The 24,646-nt window shown below is 40.5% G+C and overlaps 1 protein-coding gene across 3 annotated transcripts in view; it reads right to left on the bottom strand.

The window, feature by feature from the left end:
• FBN2 (fibrillin 2) overlaps nucleotides 1-24,646 on the bottom strand; it is a 181,082-nt gene that overhangs the window by 130,261 nt on the left and 26,175 nt on the right. For all 3 annotated transcript variants that reach the window (XM_075447028.1, XM_075447029.1, XM_075447027.1), the window contains exons 6-7: nucleotides 12,580-12,777; nucleotides 361-486 (exon numbers count right to left, since the gene is read on the bottom strand). In XM_075447028.1, the coding sequence (XP_075303143.1) occupies nucleotides 361-486; nucleotides 12,580-12,777 (324 nt within the window). The remainder of the gene's footprint in view (nucleotides 1-360; nucleotides 487-12,579; nucleotides 12,778-24,646) is intronic.

The following is a 24,646-nucleotide window of genomic DNA, read 5'->3' as shown; positions in this document are numbered from 1 at the left end:
ACCTACCTGTACTAGAATATTTTGGACATCTTTGAGAAAACAAACAAAATCCTAATAACTCAGCTGCAGTTATATGCTGCTCACAGATGTGCTCTTAATCAATAGTTCTAAATTTTGAAACAGGGTAAACACTGTCTTTACCCACACAAGTCAGACAGAGCAAAACATTTAACATAAAACATGAACAGCAAAGTAGAAACAGATGATGCTGTGAAGAAGAAACAAAAAGCACAGTACAGTGATGTTACCTCCATTCAGACCAGACAGTGCAACTATTCAGAACATTTTCTTCCATTACTGAAGTGCTCTAACGCTTTACTTAACTGCTTTTTACGTATGTTGTCTGATAACATCACTTACCATCACATTTTTGTGTTGCCTCATTCTGTTTGTGACCAGCAGGACACTTGCACTCATAAGAACCTACTGTATTCATGCAGTTTCCTCCCTGGCAGACTCCAGGAATAGCCTGGCACTCATCAACATCTAGAAAGACAAAAAAGAAGGATTACTTGACCTAAGATACAAAATTTCATCGTGACTTTTGCTGACAGACCAAGAGTTCTGAAATTATTCTCAAAAACAACCACAGCAAACCCCAGCACCAGTCTAAGATACCACTTCAGCACCGGTCTAAGATACGGCAAAAGCAGTAACTGACTCAGACCTTCATGTGTGTTGCATCCAATTCTATATAAGCTCAAAATGTATTACATGTATTGACTTATGACTTACATAGGTTTAAATATTTAAGAAGCATACTTCAGTCATATCTGTACAATTTACTGTTGGTATTCCATGCCCTCAGATCATTCCTCATATATGGCCATTATAAAACGCAGATTCTGATTTTGAAAGGATCGCTACCTGTACATATGCACTACCCTCCTGTCCACCTTATCTAGATACGATAACTCTTGCCAGATATTCTTTCCGGACAGAACTCAAAACTACCTAAGTCAAAAAACATTGGTGCTATTCAGCCAGGAGGAGTTGTATGGCAAATGACCTGCACAACTTCATTTACTGAAGTAATAAGTAGGATTAGAATTCTATAGATTTCTTTAGGCTGGACTGCCCATGTTAAATAAATGCTCTTAGAAAGCATATTGTCATTTCACTTTGCATTTTACTTTCAGTAAGTGCTGTATTTTACTATGTGCTATTTCCAGTTCAAATTGTCTTGGCTTTTTCATTCCCCACTCTCATTTGTTTATACAGAAAACATCCTGTGTTTCTGCAGGTTTTTACACAAAACTATCACATGACCCAATGCGTAAGTGCAAACGGGCAGTTAAAAGTAATACCAAGGATCACAGAGGCCTCTATGAAATCACCAGTGGTAAAGCAGACCAAAATTCTTTGTACACAAGGAAAGGAAGAACAGGCTCTAAACTAGTGCATGATATACATATTGCATGTGGGTATTTAGCCTCTCTTCCTGTAGCTCTTTGAAAAGTTCAGCTAATCTTTAGCTATCAGAGAGTTCAGAATTAAACAACCAAACTCATTCCTTCACAACAAAATTTCACATGCATCCAAATGTTCACGGGGGAGAGAAGGCTTGGAAGTTTTGTTGCAAAACCTGCAGAAGTTCTTCTGTGAGATTTCAGGTAATATTTCTTGCCAAACAGTCTGCCTGTTCAAGAAGAGGCAAAAATCAACTGATTTTGTTAGTCCTCCACACTATGAAACAGAAATAAAGCCACATGGCTTCCAAAGCATTTCTTCTGAGCAGACATCAATTTCATGCTGTTTTCTCTTCTTGGATTACAATTAAGTATGGAATTCAATTACAGAGTTAAAGCAATACACTGCCTATTTTAAAAAACCACAATTTTATTTCACTATTTTCTCCATTACAATTAAAGTACCTATTTACGATTACGATATTTATAAAGCATTTAGGAAAAATCTGTTTCATCTTTTTTCCCCATATTTTTCACTAGTGCCAAATAAACAAAGAATTTTAACTGCTACCCTATTTTCCACTTTCAGTCAGTTTTCCTGTTAGCTTGCATGCATTATCAAACAAAGCAACTGGTAAGCTTTATTTAAGATGCAGAAGAAAATATCTCTTTCCTGTTCATATTCATGTTAGTTTTCTTTTTCTCTCTACTTTTTCCCTTCCACAATCAGCTCTTTGCCACCATGAATGTAGAGAACACCAAGATATGGACAGGGTAGGTAAGACAAACATACTAATACTAGAATACAGTACTCATTTTCAGGAGGATGTTCATCATCTTGAAGCCCTTACAAGACCCTGAAATTCCACCTGAGTTTGTGGATTATAATACTTCCTCAGTTTTTGTTACTCCTGGTGTTTGTGCTATAGACAAAACCTACGATGTATACCTTGTTCACTCATTCACTTTTTCATTTAAGCAGGTGTAATTACTCTTAGTCAAGGAAGCAGGCAATTTATTTTTTACTTTTATTGTATTTAACCACTGGTATTAGGGTTTGAAGTATACTTGCTGGAAAAGTTTGCATTTAGTTCAAGAATCTGTGCCGATTTAGTCAGCACAGTACCATGTTCAAATGCAACAGTTAGACTGTAAAGGGATTAAGGATTTTATCAGAGGCATAAACTTACTGCAAGCATTTTGATTCTAAATAAGCAGCGCTTGGTGCGATCTAGTTGACCTGGAAAGCAAACTTTTCATCTCTGAAGTATTTTAAGGAAGTTGGACACGATTTAGCAACATCTAGACAGAAGATGAGTGCTATCATTTCTTCACACCCAGCCCACCCAGTAGCTCCCTTCCAAGCAAAACTAATACGGTGTTTGTCTTTTGACCCTTGGGCCTCAAAACGCATTCATCACATGCAGTATATCTGTGTCCTGTGTCATTTATTAATGCTTATTTAAATTCAGCCAACTGTGTCAGCAGATCAGTGGTTAAAAATAACCACTGTATATCTTTCACAGTTTTGTAGGTCAAAGATGTCAAGTAATAGTAAGCTAATGGCAGCAGCAGCAGGAAACACTTTCCAGAAACAGAAAACGTATCACTGAAGCCTTGAAGTGAACAAAATTTTAATATCTACTGATTCCATTCATTTCTTTCAATTCTAATTCTATGGATTTAAAAGGACAAATCAATGTTGAGTTCTGCTGAAGTCTGAAAAGCCAATCCAAATTATGTAAAACAGCACAGTGCATGTCCAGTGAAGAAAACACAAACGGTACCACTACGAAAGGTGAGGTTCTGCAAATCTTTGAAACACATGCACTGCCTTGATTTTCTGTGCTAATATGCATCTTACTTTGTGAGGGTTTACATGTTAACTATTCTAAGTCATATTTAAACATAAGGAAAATAAGTATATACAACTTCAATGTTAGTTAAAAAAATATATATACATACTACAAGCATGATGCTTTTTTTGGTCAGTATCAGCTTTTTATGAAACCCCAAGTTTGTTTTAATATTTCACTAGTGTTCGGGAACTGAGAAACGTCAGAAAGGACAAAACTATTTTCTTTAAAGGGCACATTTTATGAATTGCTTCCTAAATGGTATTTTAAGAGATAAGAATATTTTTTTCTGAAAATACAACAAATTTGAAATTAAGCATATTTTGATGGACTTTTATGTATCTCTGACAGTCAGACTAAGCCACACAGGAGTTGTAGCATTATTAATTATCCATTTACTCACGCTTTTAAAACCCAACCACCTTAATGCAATAAATTTTTTGCCATAAACAGAACATCAGATTAATAACTTATTAGATACTTCTCTGTATACAAAGGTTCAATATGCTACAGATTAGGTAGAATTTTTCCATGTGTTCATAAGCCTGATAACATCTGGCAAGTGAAAAAAAAGGTTCTTCCCTTTTGCAGAGGTTTCTCTGCAAAACGCCTGTGGGCTTTGCACCACTAACTTTAAGCACGTACCTTGAAAACACAGTCAAATTCAGTTTCCCTTTCTGATGAGTGGACTGTTTCTCAAAAAACTATGATGACAAAAAAGCTCAGGAAAAACAAATCCTCTCAAGATTTTATGCAAAAATTTCGGAGAGTGCACTTTTTGATTACAATGGTAGGAACAACAACTACCCAAACCAAAATTTTCTCTCAAATTCTACCTGTAATATGCATGGGGAGTTTCCCTGCAGTGGATTTGACATGTGGGAACTAAAAAGTAAACTGGTCATTAATATAACGGAAAACTGTCGGTTCTTCCTCTGCATCCTAGATAAGAAAAATACTACAAACATACAACAGAAATAACACTAAGCTTTTTTTTCCTGTTTTAGTACTTATTTTCATGACAGCAGGATGGGATCCTAGATGACACTGTTAATACCCTCCGTAAACCAGACAAATTAATTTCAAACACTAGATTATCTAAAAATTATCATCACTCTTCACTGTGAATTTGAGCCTTCATCTGTCTTCTCTCTTTTGTCCAATCCACATCAGTGCCTTTAAGACTCAGTACAGTATATTCCTACTATAGAACAGATTTTTGGGGATATTGTCGCCTGAAATGGCTACATATACTTAACAGTGTCAGCAATGGTAGCAGGAAGAAGAACCTTCATATTTTCAAAAGAAATTCAGCCAGGACTATTTTTCTTTCCTCAGTGCTAAAAATTAATGGTCTGAAGGGAAAGGGTGTAGCTGAGAAATTGACTGCTGAGGAATGCAGGCAGGAACAGAGAAAACATCCAACACAGGATTTCTGCCTTTATGCTATTCCTAAGGCCATGTACCAATGGCAATAAAGTACTTTCAAGCAGAACATGTCAGATACTCCTGGCTGAATTCTTGCGAAGAGAGGTGAGGAGAACTGCTACAGTTCCTGTTTAAGTAACGACTGAACAGAAACTGTTGATGGGAAAAAAAAACAAAAAAAAATTTAATTTCGAAAAATTCAGCTCAACAGCTGTTCATAGTTATAAGGATATAACATTATTAATGTTCTATACAAGCACATTACTCATAGAATATAATTAATCCTGAAAAGGTGTTAAAGAGCCATTTAAGATACACTAAGATTGCAATGCACACATCCTGTGAAGAGTACAAGCAACTTCATACTCAGCAGTTAAATCCTGTCACACTCTGACAGTGCATATTGAAATTATGACCTGATTCCAATAGTAAGGATTGCAGTTTCTACTGATATCGACTGGTTCATACCAATTCCCAAACTAGGCCACCGACTGATGCAAGCATTCACTTCAAAAATGCCAAGCATTCAGACTAGGGACTGAGTAAGTCTAGTCTAATCCATACATGACAAAGATATAGTTTTACTGAACACCAAACGTGTTCCTTTAACAAAAGTCTCTGTAAATCTGCTGTCATCAGCAGAAAGAAAAGCACTGAAAAGTATTAGCCAGATCCCTGTATTAGTTTCAAAAACCTCAGAGAAAATATTTCATGTCAGTCTCATCTGACGTTTTATTTCACGAAATGAAGTCTCCTCAGATACAAGTTACCACATTTGGAGAACAACTGTTTCCTGAATTGCCAATACTCCTCTCGTTAAAATTTTTGTAGCACCCCCCAGAGCTCCATCTTGACCTCTTTCTCTTCTTCACAGTCTACCTCTGTGCACTCGCACTTGCCATTGTTATTGCAGCTTCTGTCCATGCACAACTAGCAGACCTACCCCCCTCCACTCCTCCTATTTGAATGAAACTCTCCATTCACCTTTCTCTGCCAGGACGAGTTTGGCACAGAAATGGTAAGAGTTGATTATATTTCCTTGCAGTATTGCACTGTAGTAGCAAGTACCTCAGCCCCAGTCTGTCTGTTCAGCCTAACAATCAGCTCCTGCCTAGAGTTTCCACTTTAACTGACTGCTGGAGGTTTTTTTGACCCCCTGTGAACAACACCGCTGTATCACTTTTTTCTAAAATTTTCATACCTAGCCGCAGCAAAATCCTGCATCTTATTTGTACAGACTATCTACCCTTGTACGGAGTTTGAAAGGTAAACAGTGTCTCCACAGTGTCAAGTGCTCAGTTCAGTCCCTTCCTCCAGCAGAGTGGAGTCATAATTCGTAACAGAGCAGACAACACGCCATCAACCTGCAACCACCACAGAGCTTAGATCAGAAGGAACTAACAGTACTCAGAGCTTAAAAAGGACTCCTGCTGACATAAATACAATCAGATCTCCCTTATACAGTACTAATAAGCCAAAAATGTAGCGAAAATGATGGCTGTTTAAAATTCCTTTGTTCATCCATCACACAAAGTAGACTACCACTATGTTTCCCAGTAGAATTCAGCAATAATGTTAACTGCGTAACTTAAATATATTTGCCACACAGAATAAGCTGGCAGAGAAAGGAAACACGGTACTGTGGGCACAGGTGCTAAAGAGCACTACTGATCTCTCACACAATTTGAATGCAGTCCCAGAAATTACACCAGCATCACTTTGGCAGAGAACTTTCAAGAATTCATTGCATCTCACCACCACCTTTGTCATACAACGGAGTTTTACTTAGAGATTGTAATCTCTGTGGATGCCTTCAGTACGGTTTTCTGTTTACGACATTGTTATGAAAAGAATGCCTAAAACATACTAATCACTTCAAGATGAACAGTAAAATACAAGCTGTTATATGCAGACAGAGGCCTATTTCTGACATATAAGGAAAAGCACAATCAAGTATTTCTGCTTAGTATCATTTGGATGCTTTAAGCAGTGTAAGCAGAGAAAAACAGGAAAGTAAATATTCAAAATCTTTTATTGTTGCTTAAAACTAGTTTAAGTATTTTAAATAAAAGATACCTTTGCTAAGATAATGCTGTGAGGAGTCCCACAGAAGTAAAATTGAACTAACAGCTTCAGTTGTAGTTTCACGTAAACCATACCACTGCATGAATGACAACTGAATGAAAAATCCAAAAAGATGTTCCATCAAGTTTTAATTTCTAAGAATTAAAAAACTTACAACATCTTGATTTTCTCTCAATTTTTCAACTCAAGTTCATAGAAGACTCTTACCAAGAACTCTTATGGAGGAGACTCGAAGTAGTAATCCATGCAAACAACTGACTTTGTTAGATTTGTGCAGTTGTAAGCTACTGAACTATGAAGCTGGGCAGCGGAAAGCAACACTAAGAGTAATGCTGCAATACAAGGGGCCCAGGAGAGGGCTGAAAGAGAAGGAACAGCAAAATAAAAGGGAGAAAAGGAGGGCCATACCTCGTCTCTTTTGAAGCAGTAAAAGAGTAACTTCCCTGAAATCTTTTATAACATCATGAGCAACCGAAGCAGCCCGAATAAGGATGTTTGTCACAGAATCACAGACTGGTTGGAAGGGACTTCTGGAGCTCTTCTGGTTCAACCACCCTGCTCCAGCAGGGACACCTACAGCAGCTTGCCAAGGATCATGTCCAGATGGCTTCTGAATGTCTCCAAGAATGGAGACTGCACAACCTCTCCGGGCAACCTGTGCCAGTGCTCGGCCACCCTCACAGTAAGAAAATGTTTCCTGATGTTGAGGAGTATTTTCCTGTGTATCAGTCTGCGCACATTGCCTCTTGTCTTGTCACTGGGCACCACACACAAACAGCTTGCCTCTGTCCTCTTTGCACCCTCCCTTCAGGAATTTGTACACACTGATGAGATCCCCCTTGACTGTTCTCTCCTCCAGCCTGAAGAGTCCCAGCTCATTCAGCCCTCCCTCAGAGCAGAGATGCTTCAGTCCCTTCACCATCTTCGTGACCTTTTGTTGGACCCTCTTCAGTAGCTCCATCTCTTTCTTGTTCTGGGGAGTCCAGAACTCAACACAACACTCCCAAGTGCGGCCTCATCAGTGCTGAGGAGAGGGTAAGAATCACCACCCTTGACCTGCTGACAATACTTTTTCTTCCACAGCGCAGGACGCCATTAGCTTTCTTTGCTGTAGGGGCACATTGCCGCCTCATGTTCAACTTGGTGTCCACCAGGACCTCCAGGTCCTTTACTGCAACATTGCGTTCAAGATCAACAGCACCCAGCAATACTGGCGCCAGGGGCTGTTCCTCCCCAAGTGCAGGAGTTTACACTTCTCGTACTTCACGAGGCTCCTGTCAACCCATTTCTCCAGCCTGCTGAGGTCCTTCTCGATGACAGCATGGTGCTCCAGCGTACCCACCACTCCTTCCAGTTTGGTGTCACCTGCAAACTTGCTGAGGGTATGCTCTGCCGCATCATACAGCTCCGTGAAGATGCTAAACAGGACTGGACCCAGTATCGACCCCCAGGGTTCAGCACTCATCACCAGCCTCCAGCTGGGCTTCGGTTGCTGACCGCTGTCAAGCCAGCTTTCCACGCACCTCGCCATTGCTCACCCAGCCCATGCACCGACAGTGTATGGGAGCAAGCATCGAAGCCCTTCTTCTGAACTACCTGACAGAAATCTGAACCCTCAAGTGGGACAAGACACGAGAAAGACCTCAGAACCAGGCCATGGAGGGAAGGTTCAGACCTAGGTTTGTCACAAGAATTCATGCGTAAGAAGCCCACTAGCAGTTTCGGGGGCCATGTTCCAAGCTGCCCACCAAGCTGGCCCGCATCACGTCCGCGGCAGGATGCAGACAGCCCGTCCACCGACCCGTTTTACGAAGACGTCAGAGAGGCTCCGGACGCTGCTCGACATGCGGCCGCCCCACTGGCAGGAAACCATGAGTGCCCGTACCCTGGCTGGTGTCCCAGGTACGGCAGCTTAAACTTCTCGAGTGGGACACCAAGGGGGGGGTCCACAGGTCATTATCAGCCTGGACCCTAGTAGGTTCCGTGTAAGATGTCTGATTGACACTGAGGCCCAAATTTCTTATTTTCTCTCTGCCTTAATGGCACCCCTGGGTATGTCTCCCCCCGCACGTGTTCACGTTCAGGGAGTGGGAAGCCAACCTCTCAGCGTGCCCACTGCCTGGGTCACGTTGCAGCTTCCTGATGAAGAGACATCGCCGAGCTGAAGTTGCTTTTGTTCCTGACCTAAAGCAAGCACTATAGCTCCACAAGCCTGACTGGGTTAGCTGCTTGCAGACAGCCCTGGCCAAAATACATTTCCACTGAGGCACACATGGTCAGCCGACTGGCAAGGCTCTTTTGCCTGGACTGCCCTTGTCAAACCCGTCAACTGCCCTGGGAGTGCCTTGAGACCTGCAGATTCAGCAAGCAGTATCTTTTAACCACCCCACTGTGGGGCCTTTTGAGCATGTATAATAACATCTGGAGCATTCAGACTCCCGACAGCAAGACCCTCAAAACTCCCCACAAGTGGATCTAGGGGAAATCGTTCGGCCTTTCACCACCGAGATTGTTTTCTTTTCTGTTCTGCAGGAATGTCATCGATCAAGCCATGAGTCAGGACGGCATAATCTGGTTCACTTGTATGGTACACGGTCCTTGTATTCTGCTGAGGGCCCATTGCCAGCACAGCAGGAATACTGTGTGATGTTAATTGACTTACTGGAGGGAGTGGAGAGGTTTGCCCCTAGTGACCGGATCAGTACAGGTTCATGTAGGCTTTTTGAATTTTTGGTGCAGCTGCTTGGCATGCAGCACCATACATCTAAGATTGAGGCAGCAGATGACACTATGTCCAGTGGGAGGCTAGATCAGCTTTGTTCTGGAAGGGTTGCTGCTGGTAGCACGTGGCCAATCAGTTGCATTTTGAGTGGCATCATGGGTGCCTGAACCACATCAATATGAAGTGGCTTGGCCTCTTTTTCCTGATGGCCATTAGCACATCACCACAGACAGATGCTTCTGCTCAGGGAGGGCTTTAAAGTAATGCATTCTTGCAAAAATGGTAGTGGATTTTGCACAAGATGTAGGTGTTAACGATGGTCTGTTTTCTGCCTGTACTGCCACTCTGATGTCAGCCGAGAGCTCACCTTTACACATTTATGGCTCAGGCATTGACATATCAGAATTGATAGCAAACATATCCAAAACAGCAATTCCCCTCAACACCCCTGAAGGTGTCCAGGTGTGTTCTATAACTCTAGCTACTCTACCTTCAGGCCCCATACGCTTGAGCCTAAATGACATCGAAAGCTGCCCGGAAGTAGATGGCTGGGCCACCACCACCACCCCCTACACTTGCGACTGGGATTGGACCAGCCCAAGCAGTACATTTAATTTAACCCACTTTAATGCATCAAAGCCTAATATCTCTGTTTCCTATACAAGGCAAGATTGTTGAGAGCAGCCCTGCTGAGAAGGACTTGGGGGTACTGGCAGATGAAAAGCTGGACATGAGCCACCAATGTGTGCTCGCAGCCCAGGTGGCCAACCATATCCTGGGTTGCATTAAGAGAAGCATGGCCAGCAGGTCGAGGGAGGTGATTCTGCCCCTTTACTCCATCTGGTGAGAGCTCACCTGGAGTCCTGCATCCAGCTCTGGAGCCTTCAGCACAAGAAGGACATAGAGCTGTTTGAGCAGGTCCAGAGGAGGGCCACAAAGATGATCTGAGGGATGGAGCACCTCTCCTATGAGGAAAGGCTGAGAGAGTTGGGGCTGTTCAGCCTGGAGAAGAAAAGGCTGCGAGGAGACCTTATAGCAGCCTTTCAGTATCTGAAGGGGCCTATCGGAAAGATGGGGAAAATATTTTCAGCAGGGATCATTGCAATAGGACAAGGAGCAATGGCTTTAAAGTAAGAGAGGGTAGATTTAGACTAGATATAAGGAAGAAATTTTTTACAATAAGGGTGGTGAAACACTGGAACAGATTGCCCAGAAAAGTAGTGGAGGCCCCATCTTTGGAAACATTCAAGGCCAGGTTGGACGGGGTTCTGAGCAACCTGGTCTAGTTGAAGATATCCCTGCTCACTGCAGGGGGGTTGGGCTAGGCGACCGCTAAACATCCCTTCCAACCCAAAGCATTCTATGATTCTATGATCGTGATATGAGAGACCGAGGCGAAACATGCAATGCTGCTCTGTGAGACATTGATTGGTTCAGTTTAGAAGTGGTAAAACAGCAACGCCCACACTCGTTTCAAATTCCTTGGTTTCAAGTACAAGATGTTTCCTGGTACATTTACTTAGGAGGAACAAAATCTAACTAAATGGGCCCACTCAGTGAATTACTCTAAGGTCCAGGAGTTTAAACTCATCGACCCACCTCAAGAGAAGTGGGCCCTCTGGTCTCATACTACAGATCAAGCTTTATTCATGTGGGAAAAGAATGCTTCAACAGGGGTACGGATACCCCTGGGTACGGTATGGCTGTGTAGTGACCAAAATGCCCTCCTAACTTTAATTGGTGGAAAAATAAAACCTGGGAAAAGGCCTATCAGCCAGCTGCCTGCACCCCAGGTACCATTCTATTTTGCCCTAGGAAATGGATGCCCCATATGTTGCTCCCCTTAACTGGGCATCACTACCGGCTAAACAGAGAAACACACACTTGGGGAAAAGTGAGTGTGGGTCAAAGGCTGAAATCAATGACAGGACGGGTGGCTGACTGGTTTATTCCAGACAGCAACATTAAGACTCATATTAATCACTGGAGATACCCTCATCCAACTTGGACGTCTGGCCAACAGCATCAGAACAACCTTCATGTTGGTCAACACACAATTGAAAGCCACTGCCAAGATGACATGACAAAATAGACAGGTGCTAGATGTCCTCTTGCTCAAACAAGGTGGAGTGTGTGCACTCACCACCACAGCAACAGACTGTTGTACCTCGGACTCTGAACCTTATTCCTTCATGGGGCAGACAGCGGCACAGGGTCTGACTGCAGCACCTACTTGGTTTCCACTGCTTCTTGGGAAGGTTCTAAGACAACACAGCCTATAAACTAAACAGTCTGTACCAGAAACGCAGTACATTCTCCTTTGGGAGTTCTAATATCCTCTGTTACTGCACTCTTTACACAGTTTGTTCTAAAATTTAGCCAAGCAGATACAGCAGAACAGATACCTGTCTTTCAGGATAAGTGGAGTGCAGTAACATCAGAAAGGAGGAGAAGCAAGTCTCTTAACGTCAGAGAAAGGGAGATCAGATAAGGCAAGAAGGTTTTCCCATTTCTCAAACACTTTATGAATCTAAACATAGCAGACTGCAGTCCTTCCTTACTCTTGCATTTTTCTAGCCCTGTACAAATAATTCAAACAGAGCACCCAGAAGGTTCATCATGTGCTTTATCTAAATGATGGGATTAAAAAAAAAATAAAAGTCTTTATATAAACTCCCAACCATTTCAGAAAGAAAACTACTCCATAGCAAGAAATACTGAATTTTTCAGTAGAACAAATGAAGTATGTACTAGTTAAGGGTTACAGCAACATAAGCCAGTTGCCTGATTGGTGCTTTACTGCAGGATCTGATGTCTATGCTCAACAGACATTCTGACCTTTCCATGCTCTTTATTTATGACTCCTTGGCTGGCACTCTTTTTCAACAGGCACTTGAGGTTTGTTCTGTATGTATACTAGCTAAAATCTGGGAGCAGCAAAGCATATCCAAATTTTATCAAAAGTAAGATACAGAACACACAGAAAGAAAACAGTGATGTTGTTTTAAGCTGACAAAAGGTTTTCAAAATGCCTGTCAGCAACACAACAGTCATGCACAATTTAAACTAGAAGGCTTACCTTGACATGCTCCAGTGTGAATATTAGGGATGAAGCCACGACGGCATGGCTGAGGCTGAGCAGGGCACATTTCACAGGGGTGACCCCACGCACGCCCAATGGTTGCACAACAGAGGGTTTTTGTGCAAACAATTCCCGTTAGCTGGCCCTGACACATCTGGTTGTTAACTTGTGTGAAACATGGGCCTGTTCTGTAATCTGGAAAAAAAGGAAAGATCACTGTATTACACACGATGGTGTGCGAGTAACTATAGAAAGAAGCAATTTTTAATCCAGCAGAGATCTATATTAAGAAAATTCCAAGAGGACCTGAAAATTTAAGTTATGTTACTCGTTACAGAAGTTGCACGACACCTTCCACTGCAGGTAATGGTTTTCACAAGGTTATCCTATCTTTCAGATTATTTCTTTCTGATAGATGCAAGTAATGCAGGGCAGCTAGACCCAAAACTGATCTGTGCATTGACAATGTATCCAGTAAAATCCATAAGAAGTGACAGTTTTACAAACAAACAAACAAGCAAACAAGCAAAAGATTAGATCAGATTAAGCTAAGAAGGACTGGGAACTGGTTTTCTTGTTCCTAAGTTACTTCCTGACAATTTATGGGAGAGAACTCCAGACCACAGCAGTCACGCGTTTGTTTACTCCACATTAAAGGTCCATGCCAGCAACCGTCACAGAATCAACATTCCTGATGGAATACTTAGTGCAAAATAATGCTACCTACAGAGGACTAACTAGTAAACTACCATTTATTTTCAGAGGAATGACATGAGATAATACAACCAAGTCAAGCTATGCTAAGTACACTGAGTATAGCATACAAATTATGGAAAAAAGTACTCCTAATCCATTCCTGTAAATAGTTAACTCATTAAGGTTCAACCTGTATAAGAAGAAAGACTTTTTGACCTCATGAGGCAACAGAAACTGGGAACAACAATTAACTGAAATTCTCTAGGAACAAATGAGAAACAGATGGTTGCTCTAAGCCAGATTTCATATCCTTATGGAAACTTCAAGAGGGGGAAAAAAAAGAAGAAAACGCAAAACTTCCACTCAGATTCAGACACGTGAAAGAAGGCGTAACAGCAGGGTTATGGCTGTTTGCCCTGCTCTCCTGTCCTATTCTCCTTTTTTTCCTACTGAAAACAGACTCCAGTACTGGTATGTGGGTCACACACTGTCTTCCGCCAACTTTCATTAGTGGACAGTTGGTCTCACAACTAAGCTACAAACGGGACGATCAATGCCTTCTAGAATTTGATACTTCCACCCTGAAGAACAGCAGTAAGAGCTTTGACATGTTTGGAAAGGGAGAAAATGGTCTTCCCGTGAGACCTCATGTAAAGTTTTCTTTGCACTAAGACATCAGGCTTTTAAAGTAAAAACACAAATAAACATTCTGCTCCGTGTCTTTGTTAAGGTTCATTCGGGTATCAGTCTGGGAAAGACTTTTGCACGCAGTTATTTATGCACATTGACAGTTAATTTCCACTGGGCTGTTTGCTTTAAATAAAGTTAAGCAAGCACATAAGTATCCACAACAAAAATGCCTAACAATAGAAGGAGATTAAAAGATCTTGAATACTCAGTAAGGAGTAAGGACTGTGAATTTTAATCTTTCTTGGTTTTCATTAGAAAATAATCTTCAGTTACAGCTTTGAACTTCCCCTGTGTCCATCAAGCCACATTGACAGTAGCTCTAGTAAAATATGTACAGTACTATAAGAAAATCCTGTCCTTTAGAAACTGGTTTCCGTGATCTTTCATCCAACATACTAGAAGACAAGCAGCTTCACAGTGGTCTCTGTTTAACCACATCCAAGGCCCTGGCCAACACAGATAAAACACAGATCCTGATGCCTGATAGCAGAAGACAGTGATCTCGTCAAGCTAAAGCCTCATATGGGAATGACAGGCTTTCGAAACACAAACTCCACCATCAAATATTTAAATTCCAGTAACTCACTGTAATCTTGTCTGGATTTTAGTAAAGGGGTAAGGAAAAGACTATCACAGATTATGACTGTATACTTCTTTCATATAATGTTTATTCAGGTATCACAAAGATTGAGGGGAGTATGTGACAGACTGCATTTAACCTGCAAATCATCAGCAGTGGTCTGCCTGCTGTCAGAAGAAAAACAGAACTATTCCGAATTTAAGAATTCAAAGAAATGGAATTAAATCCTGACTCCACTGAAAACAAATGGCAGTTTGGCTATTGCATTCAATGACAACATTATTTCATTCCTGAAAAAAACAGTATTGCGCTCTTTAGCAAATAGCTGTTTTATAATTTATTGCCTAGTATTATCTGTAAAAGCATTCTCTATGTCACATAACAAAAGTAATGAGCTTCATAGGCATGGGAAAAGCTTTTACTACTGATGAGCAGACACCAATTCTGTCAACTAAGTTATCTACACTGCTAATATGATAGCAATACAAATGATTAAAAAGACTCCACGCATTCCACTTTCTCATTAATGACGGAAGCACAAATAATAGGCAGTTTCTGGGAAAGTCTGTGCTACTCTATGTATTGCGACCTGATTTTTGACTGTAACCTGAACGTTGCAGGATTTTTGCCCAAGTGATGATTGCAGTTAGATCAATAAAGATTGAGTCCTTCATGAAAATTAAGATTCTATTAGACTCCTCACAAATGTGATTCTCCAAAATGTGAAGCTGAAAAAGACAAAAAAGATGTGTATGGGTAAACCTGCAAAGACCATTTATGAGCCAGTAGCAACACTGAGACGCCCATTACAAAATATAAATACTACAAGAAGGCAGTAAGATTTCCAGTAGTGGAAGGAGCACAATCCCTGGATCCACACAGATCTGTATGGGAATCATACAATCACGGAACCATAGACTGGTTTGGGTTGGAAGGGGCCTTTAAAGATCATCTGGTTCCAACCCCCCTGTCATGGTTAGAGATACCTTCCACTAGACCAGGTTGCTCAGAGCTCCATCCAGCCTGGCCTTGAACACTGCCAGGGAGGGGGCATCCACAGCTTCTCTGAGCAACCTGTTCCAGTGTCTCACCACCCTCATAGTAAACAATTTCTTTCTTCTATCCAATCTAAATCTACCCTCTTTCAGTTTAAAGTCATTCCCCCTTGTCCTATCACTACCCGCCCTCGTAAAAAGCTACTCTCCAGCTTTCTCATAGGCCCCTTCAGGTACTGGAAGGCTGCTCTAAGGTCTGTCCGCAGCCTTCTCTTCTCCAGGCTGAACAGCCCCAACTCTCTCAGCCTTTCCTCATAGGAGAGGTGCTCCAGCTCTCTGATCATTTTTGTGGCCCTCCTCTGGACCTGCTCAAACAGCTCCATGTCTTTCCTGTGCTGAGGGCTCCAGAGCTGGATGCAGGACTCCAGGTGGGGTCTCACCAGACCAGAGCAGAGGGGCAGAATCACCTCCCTCGACCTGCTGGCCATGCTTCTCTTAATGCAGCCAAGATTGCGGTTGCCTTTCCAGGCTGCGAGCATACATTGCCGGGTTGCATTGAGCTTCTTGTCAAACAAATCCTGTCCTACTCGAATCCCACATATCCTCTTGAATACCAAATCCTGTCCTGCTTCTAAAGTCATATGCTGCATCGGCCCAGGTAGCATGGATCTACTCCTGGTGGGCTACTCAATGTGTAGTTCCTCTGCAGAACTTGAGCATTGATGGCTGGTCATGCATTTCTTACTCCATGCACTTAAATGCAGCCCGGTTCTTACCAGGGGAATGCCCTCTACAGTGAAAGCAAGTAACGCATCTCTAGCATTATTATGCACCTCTAAAATTTCCAAAGCTTGCATCCAGGACTGATAACCTTGACACCCCAGCTCACTTTGTAATTCCCATTCAGAAAATAAGTACTTCTGCTGGAGAGTATTGTGTTTTTATAGCATCTGTTCCCTGAGGCACACTTTTATAGGGCCAATCTTTGGACAACATGATGCAATTACAGTAGGAGTAGAAATACGAATTAAGCATTTTTCTGTTTAATGGTTGGAGATTCACAGGAATATTCTGGCCAAAGATCTTCCATGTTAAGAAGTTCAGAATTCAATCAGACAAGATTAAACTTGGAACTTACACTTGAGTTGTGAATTGTATTCAAGTCCCATTACCTTCCTGTAAGACATAAGATGATCATGTGTACACTCCGTCAACCCTAGTAACAGAATTTCAGTTTGGAGGGTGTGTTTGAAAGAAAGATTAGAGAATATAACCAGACTACAAAGAGTGTTTCTGCAAGAGAATATGAATCAGTCAGATAGAAGAAGGAGTGACACCAGCACAACCATTGCTTAATATATGCTATTTAATAAGCAACATATGCTCTGGAAACCTATATATACGTGCCTACCCATGCCTTCATAAGCAGAGAACGCATAAATCATAATGTTCAGGTTCTACAACCAAGCCAACTTCCATCAGCTTAAGTCTGCAAGAGGGCATCTAAAAATCTGACTGCCACCACTTAAACAGTAGAACAAAAAAAATAAATTATTAAACCTTCAGTTAGATTTACAAACAAAAATATATTCAACCCAAAATGCTGAGATCCTAAATGATACTTCAGAATAATGACACATAAGCAACATCTCCTGAGCTCCTAAGAGAATGTGTGGCTTATACAACCTTGGGCTCCAGAAGCAGAAACCTAGCAGCAGACCATTTCTAGATAGCAACAGGGAAGTAACCTGCTATCTGCACCCAGCAAAAATGGTGCTTTGCACAGCTGTAGCAACTGCACTTCAAACAGGGTGCTGGAAAACACGAAAAAATTATGCAAAGAGTCAGAAGAATAATTTAAGATGTCACAAATATGCTTTATAGTAACAGTAATGTTGTAAAATAATCTTGTAATTAAAAATATTATCTATAACAAATGCATCCATTTTAAAAATCTTTATCCATTCAATTTATCCAAAATGAAGTCCAAAGGCAAGGAGTCTGAGTAGTGGCTGGTATTCTCTCCTAAAAGGAAAACGTACAAATTTACAACATGAAGTGAAGGCAGGCATGTTAAGGCTAACAGTAAAGTACAGCTGTTTACATAAAGGTCTCTAGTCACTTAGTATATTTTTACTTGGGGAAGCAAACATACTAAAACTAGATGCCATTCTGAAGATATTGTGTACTTTCAAATGAAGCTGTGGACTTGACTCAGAAATTGCCATGTGAGATTCTATGTTCTGTTTTATACAGTCAGTCAGATTATATTATCGTAATGACTCATCTGACCTTAAAAACCCTGAGTTTATGAAACAATCATCTTTTCCATATTGGTTTTCTTGTCTTATTGTTAGGTGTTTCTTCATTTGCTCCTTTCACAGCATTGCTGCCGCAATAATTTTGCCAGAAAGAACATATGTTACAACATATGGTATAAATCATTTGTTGCTTAGAAAAGGGAACTGCTTCGGTGAAAGAAAGTGATTTTCAGCGCATACGTGTTACGCAATTTTTTTAACCTCAGAAAATTATATTCAATATGCACCATGATTTGAACAATCACAACCTTTATCAACAACTCAGATTGTTAATACAATTAAATCTAATAAGAAGTACCTTTTTCTTGGCATCAACATAAAAAAAATGGAAACAGCATACTGGACTTCTAAATTTAACTCTGCTACAGCATTTCTATTCTTTCATAGAAGGGTGCATCCTGTATTCACAAATGGGACTATCCAGCTATCAGGGTTAATGGGATCTTTTTCATTAAGTCCTTTTTTTAAAAAAAAAAACCTCTAATTCTACCTGTCCTTTAAAAAAAGGCTATTTGATAAGGAGCCTGCCACAAGGATTCTTAACATAAGAATTCTAGTGTTGGGCATGGTCCAAGATCCATCTATTTTGTTTTTCTTCCTGTACCTCTGGCAAAAACCAGATGATCCAGATGAAGGTGTAAAAAGCCTGCTGTGAGTAGACATGCGATAATCTGTCTGACACATTAAGTTTCCTCCTGGTCTCCAACACCCACTGTCTCAAAACCCAAAACACACTGTTTAACATCCCAACCACCATTCATTGTCATTCAGGACAAAGCACTCAAATAGTCTGGTACGCATACAAGGATCCAGCTACTCTCTGAATTTTGTCACAGTCTTAGCCTCCACAGTTTCGCACCATGCTAACTAACTGCTCCTGCTCATGCAAATTTTACCTCTTGTCAGGTAACTATTAAGAGAAAAAGTGAGACAAAGAAAAAGTAAAAATGCACCTAGAGATACTGGAATGCCCACTGCAAGTTATCTGGAAGAATCTGAAAACTTGAAGTTTCCTTTCATGGGAAAGCACAGACCGCAATATTAACTGAAGTCTCCCAACACCACAATACTGTTTCTGTGTAAAGCCCAACATTACTATTTGTGGTGCAGTGGCAGCCTTCTGCACCTACAGAAAGCCTACATAAAAGCTCCAGAAAGGTAAAAAGACACAGATTGCAGTGCTGGAGCAGCATATTCTCACAAATCCTCTATTTCATGTCTGAGAGTGCTAGAAAGATTAGCAGGAAGGAACTGTGAAGTGTATTCCATCATTTTTATTTAAACAAAACTCCATAGAACTGTGTCTGGAAGTAAGCATTTCTAACTATAAGCTATTTGGAATACTGATACTTCTATGACTAAAAATAAAATACTGAAAACATTCAACATGTTGATCAGTATGAATCACATGAGGAGTGAGTTAAAGGGGAGGTCTGAGATAGGCCCTCCCACCCCATTCAAGTAAAGAACAAAACCTAATACTTGATAAATCTGTTTCACTTCCTTACGAAGAAAATACGCCTTTTCTAAGGACTTTTTACAGAACCTCTCTCCCATGAGTTAGCAAATATTAATGATGGGATGAGAAAATAAGTCATTTCAACTTCTAAGTCATTTCAACTTCTACCACCTCACTTGCAGGCTCAAGTATAGCAAGCAGCTTATTATTATTACTAATGATACCTCAAAAATCCATTTCATACGTCAGCACTATTAGATAAACAACCTAATACATGCGACCTGAATGTTGGAAAGTAGTACCTGCTGTTAGGATTACCAGGAACTTTACGCCCTTCCAAAACAAAAATCAGCACAGTGGGTGAAAGTCCAAAAGACTGGATTCTGCATCAGGGAACCTTTAGAGCAGAGATATTAAGCCTATATCGGCAAAAACCTGAAGTTAAAGTCACCTTGCTAGAAGATGCTCCAACGGGAAACATGCTGGAGAAGCAACGGTCTTCATTACACCTCTGATAGGATGCTGTGGCAAATTTTCCCGTAATTTCCACTGACATTCCAGAGGTCTCCAGAAACCTGAAACTTCTTTTTACTGCTTGTTGCAGCACCTGCTCCCTGATTACTGACGAGATTTTTCAAAGAAACTGTATATGAATGTGCGCCGTTGCAACATGACATCTAAATCTTTCATAGACTCACAGAATCATAGGTTGCAAAAGACCTCTAAGATCAAGTCCAACCATCAACCCAACACCACCATGCTTGCTAAACCATACCCTGAAGTACCACATCTACACGTTTTTTGAACACTTCCAGGCATGGTGATTCAACCTCTTTCCTGGGCAGCCTATTCCAATGTCTGACCATTATTTCAGCAAAAAAAAATTTTCCTAATATCCAATATCCAATCCCAATATCCAACATCCAAGCTAAACTGCCCCTGATGCAACTTGAGGGCATTGCTTCTTGTCCTATCGCTAGTCACTTGTGAGAATATTTACTATCAAAATTAGTTTCGATAATTAGAAGACAATTGAGATCCATCTTCCTGCAATGGGAAATCCCACAATGTGTGACTCCTGACATAACATCATCAGGATTGGAAGAGCAAGACATACCCCATTCTCCCACTGATTCTGCATAAATGACAGCATTGCCCAGACCTTGCATTTCCAAAAAATAGGAGATCAGGGCTTCCCTTGATGAGCTTTTCATCTGAGTATGAAAGGATGGGTAATACTTAATAGTTGTACTTGAGTTCAAACCACAAATCTGAAATGTATGCATACGCAAATATTATTCTTCTTGTTCAACTCCAACATCTGCAGATCCTAAGTCACAGTATGCAAAAAGATATTTAAATATTACAAACGTACATCTATTTGTTTTGTTAAGGATTATCTAACATTGTTCTTCCACCAATATTTTAATCATCATAATATGGAAAGTTATTCTTTTTGCATTAATGCTTAGTTGCCAACACTGAGGGTTCACCATGAGGGAGGTTTCAAAGGTAACAAGAAGCTAGATGAATTGTACTGCTTCAGGCTCGATATAAATAAAAAGCATTTTTTTCAAAGGTGACATCCAACAAGTTACGGAAAAAAGATTGTTGGCTGAAAATTAGAGCTAGCCTCTTGGAAAATGAAAGAGACTTGGCAAAGCTATTAATTCCTCTTGGAAAAAATAGTTTATGGGCAGTACAACTATTTAGACTAAGAAGTTCACATAAACCAAAGCCTGAACAGTAAAGTCTGAGCCTGTTCCCTTGACTTTTTTTTTTTTTAAGACACTGTGTGTGTCAAGTCCTTAATTAAGTATTTAATGCAATTAAGTTTATGATTACCGTAAACAATGACCACCAAAGTCTTGTAAACATTTTAAATTGTGGATAACTCAAAGTTGACACACATCTCCAGAAGGTTCTTTAGTCATTGTCCAGAGTGATGATTTTTATAAAATTCATTCTGATATACAAAAGTGAACAAGAGCAGTTTAGTTGAAAAAGGTTTTGAACATTTACGTTAAATATGTCATGAAGCCTTGAACATTTTTCTACACCTGACAGCTTTCCCTTTCAGGCTGAATTTTTACTACTGTTCTGCTGGTCCCGCATGACCATTTCTGGCCAGCCCCTGTGATGCAATACTTTCCATCACACAAACTCCTGCAATTGAATAGGCACCTTGATATACACATGGCAATCAAAAAGGGAGTGGAGGGCAGCTCTAAATGAAAGAAGAAACAAAAGCATACAGCAGTCTATGTGGGCTTTGTAGCTTTTAGCAAAATTCCAGTTTCCACCCGTATGGCTGTCATGTCCATTCTAAGCACTTTCTTATTTTCCTCTTGTTGGAACAGTGAAAGCAGCTCTTCTCCAAAAAAAACACTCCAGGGTTTGTACACCCATTTTAATGTAATTGATATTATGTCAGCTTTAAGCCGATAAAGTATTAGTCTGCTATTATCCGCAGATCTTAAAACTCTTTTGTTTTAACTAAAAATAATTCCTTCTTACAAACCAAAGCACATGGGAAAGGATGGCAAAGTACCAGATAGTCAACAATATTTTTGAAATAAAATGCAATTTTCTGTAATCAATCTGAACATTGAAGAAAATGTTTCTAATATTTTAAGGCACAAAACATTTAGAAAAATATACACACACAAACAGCACAGAAAAATAGAAACATGGAAATAGTTTGCTTCTGTCATTTAGTGTAGTCATTTTCAGAAGCAAAGTATTTCCATAGACTTACAAAGTTCTTGGAAGAAACTGTTGCCGTGTGCAACTACAGTATCATAAATTCACCGCTACAAAATTTCAAGTGTAGAATAAAAGCTGGGAAATAGATATACCTGAATCTTTGTTCCAGCAGGACTCCAATTTTGATTTGTTTGGAGCTTCTTGTAAATGTACGTACTTCCTTATACTTCCACAAGCCCTGCTACTATATAAAGTTTGCATCCGAGTTTGGATGTTGGACTCTAATGAAATACCTCTGCAAGCAAATACTTAACACACAAGCTGACGCACAACTAAATATTAAACATCAGTTATTACAAGAAAGTACAGGGTGAATTACCGCTGTGCAAATTGTACATGGAGATAAAAAAAATTGTAAGTGTAATTTTTTGCAAGACTCAGCAGCTCGTACCTACTGTCCTAATATTAGCTTCTTACATCTTTACTTTGCTGAGACATCTACAAAAATTCCAAGCAGTGAAGTAACTCTGTGTATCATGCTGCCTACTGCTTTCTCCTCTTATGTTTCTCCTTTGAGTCAGAGGAACTCCCAGCATACTGGCATTCTGGTCCACAACTAAGATCCTTTAGGACTACAGCACAACAAATAATACCCATCCCCCAAGCCCCAAATCTAAAAACTTGAATGGAAGGGAAGACAGAGCTTTTCCTCTCCACTATACAGTCAAGGGTAAGACGTAAGTCCACCAAACACCAGAAGACCAGAGTGAAGCCAAGGCCGTTTAAACCCTCACTGAGAGAGCACGCTGTACTACAGCAAAGCTTTGTAGGTGGAACAGGGGAGCACAGAAAGATTTTCTGTTACAGCCTGACAGCAGGATGTTTGATTTTCAATGACAGAAAGGACCCTCCTTACCTCTGTTGAAACTCCATAGCCTGCACAAAACCTGGTATTCAGATTTCATTGACAAGACAACATTTGCCCATACGATGAAAAGAAAAAGATGTTACTCATTAGAATTTAGACCCTGGAAAGATGGACAATGCACATTATACTCTTTAATTCCTTCATAAACCAACAATTAAGAAGTTGATACCTTGCTATACACCTGTAAAGGAAATCTGCTACTTTTCTGGACCATAAATTCAATTACATCTTCCACTGGCTTCTGTATCCCCACCCCAGGAAATCCATGCTATGCAGTTCAACCCCAAAGGAATAGAATTCTCTGTCAGCAAAGAGGAAACGTAAAGATTCAGCCTGCAGACCTGATAAACTTTTAAGAGCACTGAAGAACAGGCAAAGAGCACAGTGTAGACTTCCTCCGCCATCCTCACTCCCCTGCTTTGGAGTTCAGTGTCATTACTCATGCCAGAAACCAATCCCACTAAACAAAGTGAGGCATTTGATACTGGTTAAGACTACCCACATGGAGAAGGGTTTGGAGAACAGGTCCATGGAGAATAGTCATTCTCAGAAACTCCCATCTCACCATGGTACATTGGGACATATTTCCATTAGCTGAGTGCAAAAGAGCAGTCAGGACAATTTCAAGGTGCGAATGTACAGTTTTCTATAGCTGCCACACTTAAAAGCAGCTAAATGTACCTTAAACTTTAGTGGTAGGTGGAGAAGTGGTTTAATGTTTTTTTCAGCCCTCTGGCAATCTCCTTACTACTGTGTGAGGTGAAAAATAAGAAGGAAGACATAAAAGGAAATTATGTTTACATGTTAGCCCCCATCTGGCCACAGCCCAGAGTCAGAACAAAGTTAGGTGCCCTAACGCACAATGGAGCTTCTGCTGAAGTTGGGTAAAAGTGAATGGCTGCAGCTATGGAGTCTCTCCCATTAACTGTATTCTTCTTAGTAGCCATTTTAGGAAGGCCTTCAGAATTTATCTGTACTCACAAAAAGAGGAGGGAAAATATTTCATAGCCTATTCCTGCGTAAATGAAAAAAACTATGCAAAAAGCCTGAGCAGATCAGAAACGCTATTCAAACCACAGACATGCAGCTGAACTCAATGTTGTTAATTGTTCATGTAAGTAGGAAAACCAACTGTTTCACACATAAAAATAAAAAAAAAAAAATCACATTTAGCTTGCAAGAAATATGTCCCCAGAGGACTGTCTACACTGCCCTGACACTTTGTCCGAGTTGATAATAAAGTAACAACCCAGCCAGTTACTACTTACTAGAGTTGTCTCTGTGGAGAGGCAGGAGGACAGTTTCCTCTTCTTCAGATCTCTGTTCTTTGTTCAGCATAACAAACGAGCTTTAGAGATTTACCTCTCTGGCTTATACTATATTTTCAGTGGGACACTGTAAAGTTAGGTACCTTTTAACAATCAAAATGTATGACAGAAGCCAATTCAGAGGATTCATATATTCTCTCAATAAAGAAATAACTTACTGCTCTTTCTCATATACCAAGCTATCACTCTGAGGTGGACTAGACTAGCTTACTTTTGGGACTCCTGTACTCTGCAAGTCTGGACACAATGTGCTGTTGATTGGCTTCACCAAACGCTATCCCTGATAATACCTGAATTACTCTTTTCCACATCATTTTATTAGAGTAACTTTAGCTTTTAAGACACTGCACAACTCATGATT

This window comes from Opisthocomus hoazin, chromosome Z (genome assembly GCF_030867145.1).
Source record: "Opisthocomus hoazin isolate bOpiHoa1 chromosome Z, bOpiHoa1.hap1, whole genome shotgun sequence".
NCBI lineage: Eukaryota > Metazoa > Chordata > Aves > Opisthocomiformes > Opisthocomidae > Opisthocomus > Opisthocomus hoazin.
The sequence above is the reverse complement of the archived record's forward strand: the minus strand, read 5'-3'. Positions and strand labels throughout refer to the sequence as shown.